The 7410-nt window shown below is 36.9% G+C and overlaps 1 protein-coding gene across 2 annotated transcripts; it reads right to left on the bottom strand.

Annotated features, from left to right (window-relative positions):
• Positions 1 to 330: 330 nt before the first annotated feature.
• Positions 331 to 2061, bottom strand: LOC139153526 (olfactory receptor 5AR1-like). Of its 2 annotated transcripts, XM_070727562.1 has the most exons (2): positions 2050 to 2061; positions 331 to 1260 (listed from the first exon to the last, which is right to left on the bottom strand). In XM_070727562.1, the coding sequence occupies exons 1-2, from the start codon at positions 2059 to 2061 to the stop codon at positions 331 to 333; spliced, it is 942 nt and encodes a 313-aa protein (XP_070583663.1). The 2 variants fall into 2 exon arrangements, with proteins under 2 accessions (XP_070583663.1, XP_070583672.1); XM_070727571.1 differs by lacking the exon at positions 2050 to 2061 and having other exon boundaries at positions 331 to 1281.
• Positions 2062 to 7410: the final 5349 nt, after the last annotated feature.

Here is a 7410-nt window from a genome sequence, read left to right as displayed (position 1 = left end):
TTCCATCTAAACTTTGTTTCATGATCCATCATTGATTTTGGCACACTCTTTTGAAGTGTAATGTTTCTGTCTATACTGTACATCCATTTACAGAGGAAGAAACATTCAAATATAATTTTGTTTTGAGTAATAGAAACAATTCTTCTTCTTATAGATCAGTTTAAAAATCCATTGTCCTTTCATTTATTTCTTAAATGTATTTAGTATTTGGACAACCAAGTCTTTTTTACCTGCTGAAAATATTATCAAGTATTCAACAGTATTTTTCTCAGAGAAATCCAAGTATGCATTATTTTTTTTGACATGAAGAAAGTCACATTTATACCATTTTTAGTTTAACAATATTATCTTGCCTAGCGTTCTGCTAAAAGCATCCTTTACTTCCCTGTTCCGCAGACTGTAGATGAGTGGATTAAGTGAGGAGATGACAAGAGTATAAAAGACGGATATGATTTTGTCTTTATCCAATGAGAAACTGGAGCCAGGTCGTATATACATGAAGATAATGGTTCCAAAGAAAATGGTCACAGTGGTGAGGTGGGAGGCACAGGTGGAGAAGGCTTTATATCTTCCCTGGGCAGAGCTGATCTTCAGGATGGCAATAACAATGGCAATGTAGGAGATCAAAACAGTCACAAAAGTTGTCAGTGCAATTGCAGTGGATAAAATAAAATGCACAATGCGAGCAATATATGTATCTGAACAGGACAACTGAAGTATTGGAGGAACGTCACAGAAAAAATGATTAATTGTATTTGAACTGCAGAAATTCAAGTTAAAAATAACTATAGTGTGCACAGTTGAACTTGCAAAGCCACAAGTATATGCAGCTATGACTAAGAGGATGCAAAGCTTCTTCGACATGATAACAAAATATAGCAATGGGTTGCAGATTGCTGTGAAGCGATCATATGCCATCACAGCCAGAAGGCAACCTTCAGTAGTCACAAAGTTGACAAAAAAGAAGAATTGTGTAGTGCATCCTGTGAAGGAAATGGTGGAATGTTCTATCATAAATGTTGTCAACAATTTAGGGGCAATGGTGGTAGAAAGTCCAACGTCTATAATAGAGAGATTTCTAAGAAAAAAGTACATAGGGATTTGAAGCCTAGCATCAATTTTTGTTACAATGATTATTCCAGTGTTTCCAACCAGAGTGATGAGATAGAGGAACAGAAAGAAGATGAAGAGGGGGATCTGAAGCTCTGGGTGGTCCATGAATCCAACAAGGATGAACTCAGTTACAATGGTTTGATTTGTCTGCATTGTTTATTCCCCTCTGATTAAATAAAAAAGGCAAAATGTATGGCATTATGATTGCTGGATTATTTAGAATGCCCAAGGAAAAAAACCCCAAAGTTATAAAGGAAGAGTTTGTTTGGGATGTCTCACTATTATATTATCAGCTCCTGATAAATATGCCCTTTTCAAAATACAGGGTATTTTGTAACGTGACGTCACACCATTATATAGGACTGCAGTGTCATTTAGCAAAGAATAGATTCATACCTACCATCACCTCCTTGCATATTCGAAGGAGCAGGTGTCTCTGCACAAAAATATAGAGTTCCTGCTAAAATGTGCCTTCCATTGCAATGTAGAAAGAATGACAAGTACATTGCATGACAATCTCCAAAGAAGCTCAGAGTGATCAATCAGTTGAATTGTATAGATGTACAGTATAATTCTCATCCACAGTCCTCAGCCAGAAATAGCTGTGTAGTAACTGTGAGATGGATCTTGCAGTCCTAGTGGACAACCATTTAAATATGAGTCAGCAGTGTGCAGCATCTGCCAAAAAAGCCAACACAATTCTAGGCTGCATTAACAGAGGGATAGAATCAAGATCACGTGAAGTGTTAATACCACTTTATAAGGCCTTGGTAAGGCCACACTTGGAATATTGCATTCAGTTTTGGTCGCCACGATGCCAAAAGGATTTTGAGATTCTAGAAAAAGGGCAGAGAAGAGTGACAAAGATGATTAGGGGACTGGAGGCTATAACATATGAAGAACAGTTGCAAGAACTGGGCATATGAAAAGAAGGACCAGGGAAGACATGATAGCATGGTTCCAATATCTTAGGGGTTGCCATAAAGAAGGAATCAACCTATTATCCAAAGCACCTGAGTGTAGAACAAGAAGCAATGGGTGGAAGCTTAACAAGGAGAGAAGCAAGTTAGAACTAAGGAGAAATTTCCTGACAGTTAGAACAATTGATCAGTGGAATAGCTTGCCTCCAGAAGTTATGAATGCTCCAACACTGGAAGCTTTTAAGCAGGTGTTGGATAACCATCTGTCTGAAGTAATGTAAGATTTCCTGCCTAGGCAGGGGTTGGACTAGAAGACCTCCAAAGTCCCATCCAACTCTATTGCTATTGTTGTTATTAAATATAATCTGTCTTGGCAGGAAGAGTTCTGTGAAACAATTAGTGGTATCTATTGGCTGCTATGCATCAATATTTATTGAACCTGCATCTGAAATAAATCCCAGCATACAATCCATAATCTTTAAATTTACAACTAGTTTTTAGAGCATTTCAAAGTGTGTACCATATGCTACAGCCCTGTCCTGCAGGAGTGATCTATATATACAATTTCATTTTCCAAGTACAAATATACTTAAGTGGAATGCTAAACAAATATTTGAATTTACAGTTCAGATTAACTGGATTTTAAAACTGGCAAGACACGGGCAATATTTGGCAATGTAATTACTCCACTGGCTTCCAAATATATTTGTATTCATATGTGAAGTTGGAGTCACTTTATTTGAGTAGGTGTATGTACAGTGTATGTTGTCCCTTTGAACATTCACATCTTTACTATATCATAAATAATATAAACTGACTGAGAAGATATTGTAAGTAACTCTTTTTTACTCTGTGTACAAATATTAATATATCCCACTATAGTTTCTATTCATAAGCTGGAAGAAAGAAGGAGATACTATTGACGTGTGAACTTCATTCTGCATCTCACAAAGAATCATGACTGAGGAAGTTTTTTGAGTGTGCATAACAAGAGCATTCTAAGAAAAGGATCAATTAACATCACAATATTTGAGTATTCTACAAAAATATGATGGCGATAATGACAAAGAAAATGTAAGCATTTAGAAGTATATTTGCATAATTGAAGAACTTACCAGCTGAGAATCAAGATAACACTTTCAAAGATGAAAGATGAAACATTAGGATAGAACTGCTCATTTTATATTTTGTTTACCATCAATTAAAAGCTCTAATTTGAAGTAGTTAGCATATCATTAAAATGTTCAATACGATTCTTGGCAACTTATAGTTGAGGACCTGTTGGGAATTCATATTTCCACTGTATAGATGCTATGCATAATTAATTCACATTGCAAATGTAATATAAGTAAAATTAATGAAATATGTTAATGGAAAATAAGACGAACTTGATATGCATTATGGATGATTATATGTAAATTTATCAGGTGACTGAATGAGATTTAAATACAGATTAAATATAGAAATTTAGAAAGGATATACTATACAAAATGCAGATTTGGAGTGTAGAACGTTAAATTGGGCTTGGAAAAAAACAACTTTAAAAACTCGGGGAGTACCAAATATATATTACTAAGAGGAAGATGGGGGAAGTTTGAAATTGGATTTTTAAAAACCTATTAGTATTAACAGGTTATACAACAGTATATAGTTTTTAATAAAATGTATAAAGAGAGGATGAAGGCCAAGTGGATGACAAAACTAGAATAGTATGCGACTTCTATGCCACCCAATCCCGAAGGAGTCAGGGTGGCTTACAACAAGAGTATGAGTACAATATAAATAGATACAAAACAGTAAAAGAAGTCGAACATTATCTAAGGCTAAAACATAACAAACTAAAACCCCATAAAAAGTTATTATAAAAAATGGCAGTCACACTCATACACATACACACCATTCATACAATTGGCCATCAAAGATGTAAATTTATTGCCACTAGGCCTGCCGCCAAAGATGTACATTTATTGCAAAAGGCCAGCAGGGTGGGAGCAGTACAGATATCGGGAGGAGGTTGGTTCCATAGAGCCGGGGCAGCCACAGAGAAGACCCTCCCCCGTGGTCCCGCCAACCTGCATTGCTTAGTCGACAGGACCCGGAGGAGGCCAACTCTTTGAGCTCTTATTGGTCTCTGGGAAGTATGTGGCAGGAGACGGTCCCGTAAACTTGGACTGGCAACATGGTTAGAATAGAATAGAATAGAATAGAATAGAATTTTATTGGCCAAGTGTGATTGGACACACAAGGAATTTGTCTTGGTGCATATGCTCTCAGGGTACATAAAAGAAAAAGATACATTTGTCAAGAATCATATGGTACAACACTTAATGATTGTCATAGGGGTCAAATAAGCAATAAAGAAACAATCAATATTAATAAAAATCTTAGGATACAAGCAACAAGTTATAGTCATACAGTCCTAAGTGGGAGGAAAAGGATGATAGGAACGATGAGAAAAACTAGTAGAATAGAAGTGCAGTTTTGTCTCCTTTCCAAATATTCCTAATCATTATTTTTCTATCTGGACATATAGTTATATTTGTACATATAGTCATGCAGTACATGCATTATCCAAGCACATATATATATAGTATTTCTAATACTTTTATATAACTATCATGTTTTCTTTCTTTCTTTCTTTCTTTTTTTAACCTGCTGTATTTTGAATAAATGGATTCTCGATACAAAGTTTATATCATAGGCCAGTGATGGCTAACCTTTTCTGGATTGAGTGCCCAAAGTGCGTGCACATGAGAACCCCCAAAATGCAAAGCATGTGCCACCCCATGCATGCATATAGCTCCCACATGCACCCCCGCTTCCACCTCAACTTCATGCACACATGCACATGCACCCTAATACTTGCATCCCACTTCTTACATATCTGCGGCAGAGACCTGAAGACAAGCTGACTGATGGGAGGCGTGCACGCATGCAGGGAAGAGCTGAGCTAGGGCAATGGCTCTTGTGCCCAGAGAGGAGGCGCTGTGTGCCAGCTCTGGCACCCATGCCATAGGTTTGCCATGACAATCATAGGCAATCTGCTCAGGGTTGGCAAGTGCAATCAGGTCATCCATTGAGTGAGACAATTAATAAGAACCAAGAGAATCTATTTACATTGTCCAATTGTCAAATGTTCATGCACCAAATATATAATTCACAATAATATTTTCTGAAAATGTTAACTTTTGTCATAGTATCACATTTATATAATTCACTACTTTCTCCCCCAAACTTTGTCAGTATGGGATGTTGTATGTTTTAAAGAAGTAGTATCTTTATCATTACACCTCCAACATAACACTGTTTTTGGCAGTCCTTTTCTACACAAACACAATGGAGTCCAATAAATTTGAAATATTATTTTCTGTTGTATAAATCATAGTTTAATAATAGTTTATGTATGGTATGATGTGTGTATGTTTTTTAAAATTATGGATTTTTAGTTTTTTTAAATATTAGATTTGTATTGTACATTGTTTTGTTTTACTGCTGTGAGCCGCCCCGAGTCTACGGAGAGGGGCGGCATACAAATTGAATAAATAATAATAAAAATAATAATAATTTAAGCTCTGTTGACACTCTTGCTATAGAAGTCAAGACACTCTTCCATTTCTGGAATCAAGACGATATAGGAACCTCTAATTTCTTATTCCACCCACTTCTTAGCATCAGCATATGAAACTGATTTATTGATAACAAATATCTACAGAAACCAGTAGTACATTTTTTAGTTTTAAAGAATTTAAGCAATTTAAATGTCAATTTTAATGTCTCAAATGTCTCTGAAGCTGAAAATGCTGCTGATCAATATTGTAATTTTAAATATTTTCTTTGGGTTATATCCGATAGATGATATTAACCTCTTAACTTAGAATATATTAGAAAATCATCATTTATCAACTGATCCAAAGCCATACCTCTATTTTCCTCCAATTTTTCAAAATCACAATTTTCTTACATCTTTTAATTTGGCTTTCCCCATAAAATCAATTTAGTATGGGAAAAGGGTCTATTTTTTTCGGGGGGGGGGGGATGTTAGCCATTTCATTCCATAACATTCTAACTGACATAATTGTTTCCAAAGTTATTAGTATGTTTATCTCCTAATACTGTTCATTGAATGGAGAGTAGAATGGAATGGAATGAAATCAAAGATTATATAATTAATTAATTTTCAAATTCAGCAACAAAAAAACATGTGATAAATATATATAATATAATAGCCCTGGGTTGGGCAAATAAGGAGCTTGTGATGTTCCTTCAATACACCAGGGTAATTCGACACAAAAATATGTAACCCTTCCCTGGTGCAGAGCTGAAGGGATTGGATACTGTAGCCTAGAGGATAATTCTCTGCCTTACAAGGCAAAGGTTGCAGGTTCAAGTCCCAGTGGGTATGGATAGCTGATGAGGCCAAAATAAGGCTGAAATAGATCTATCCTAGTCTCCCTTAATTTTCAAATTTAGCAAAAAAAACATGTGACACATACAGATAGAATTGTCGGCTATCAATAAAATTAACTGCCTTGGAAATGGCCCTGGGTTGGGCAGAGAGGCAAATAAGGAGCTTGTGATGTTCTTTCAATACACCAAGGTGATTCGACACAAAATATGTAACCCTTCCCTGGTGCAGAGCTGAAGGGATTGGATACTGTAGCCTAGAGGATAATTCTCTGCCTTACAAGGCAAAGGTTGCAGGTTCAAGTCGCAGTGGGTATGGCTAGCTGATGAGGCCAAAATTAGGCCGAAATAGATCTATCCTAGTCTCCCTTAATTTTCAAATTCAGCAAAAAAACATGTGACATATATATTCCAAGGTTGTCAAAGTCAGAAAATTAACAACAGATATTGAATTTCAATATTTAATGCTTCATCATAAATGTAGTCCTCAACTTATCATTGATCATTGAACAATCATATTCCATCATGACAGTTTTGGAAAAGATGTTCTATGACCTAAAGAGCACTCCTAGCTGTTGTAAATATTCTGATCCCAACTGTATCAAATGACTGCATTTTTGTATGCTTGATAAACTGGTTTCCAAGTAGAGAAACATGGAAGCCGGGCTGCAGGGTTGGGCAGCCATTGGCGGAAATGCACACGCCATACACACAAGATTCAACTTCTGCGTATGTGCAGCAGCCGAATCTTGCCACCCCAGCCAGCAGAAACAGCAGCCTCCTCTAGGAGGGTCCAGAGAGTGCGTCACTCGTCTGGCAGGTGTGGGGCATCTCTATTGCTGCTGCCAATGTGGCCAACTGGTGGGCGCAGGTCTGGGTCCTGCAAGGCATGGCAGTGGTCAGTCCTGGCCGGGAGCCACCAGCGGGAAGAAATCCTCCAGGAAGGAGAGCAGAGAGACTCTGGCAACTGGAC

This window comes from Erythrolamprus reginae, chromosome 1 (genome assembly GCF_031021105.1).
Source record: "Erythrolamprus reginae isolate rEryReg1 chromosome 1, rEryReg1.hap1, whole genome shotgun sequence".
NCBI lineage: Eukaryota > Metazoa > Chordata > Lepidosauria > Squamata > Dipsadidae > Erythrolamprus > Erythrolamprus reginae.
The sequence above is the reverse complement of the archived record's forward strand: the minus strand, read 5'-3'. Positions and strand labels throughout refer to the sequence as shown.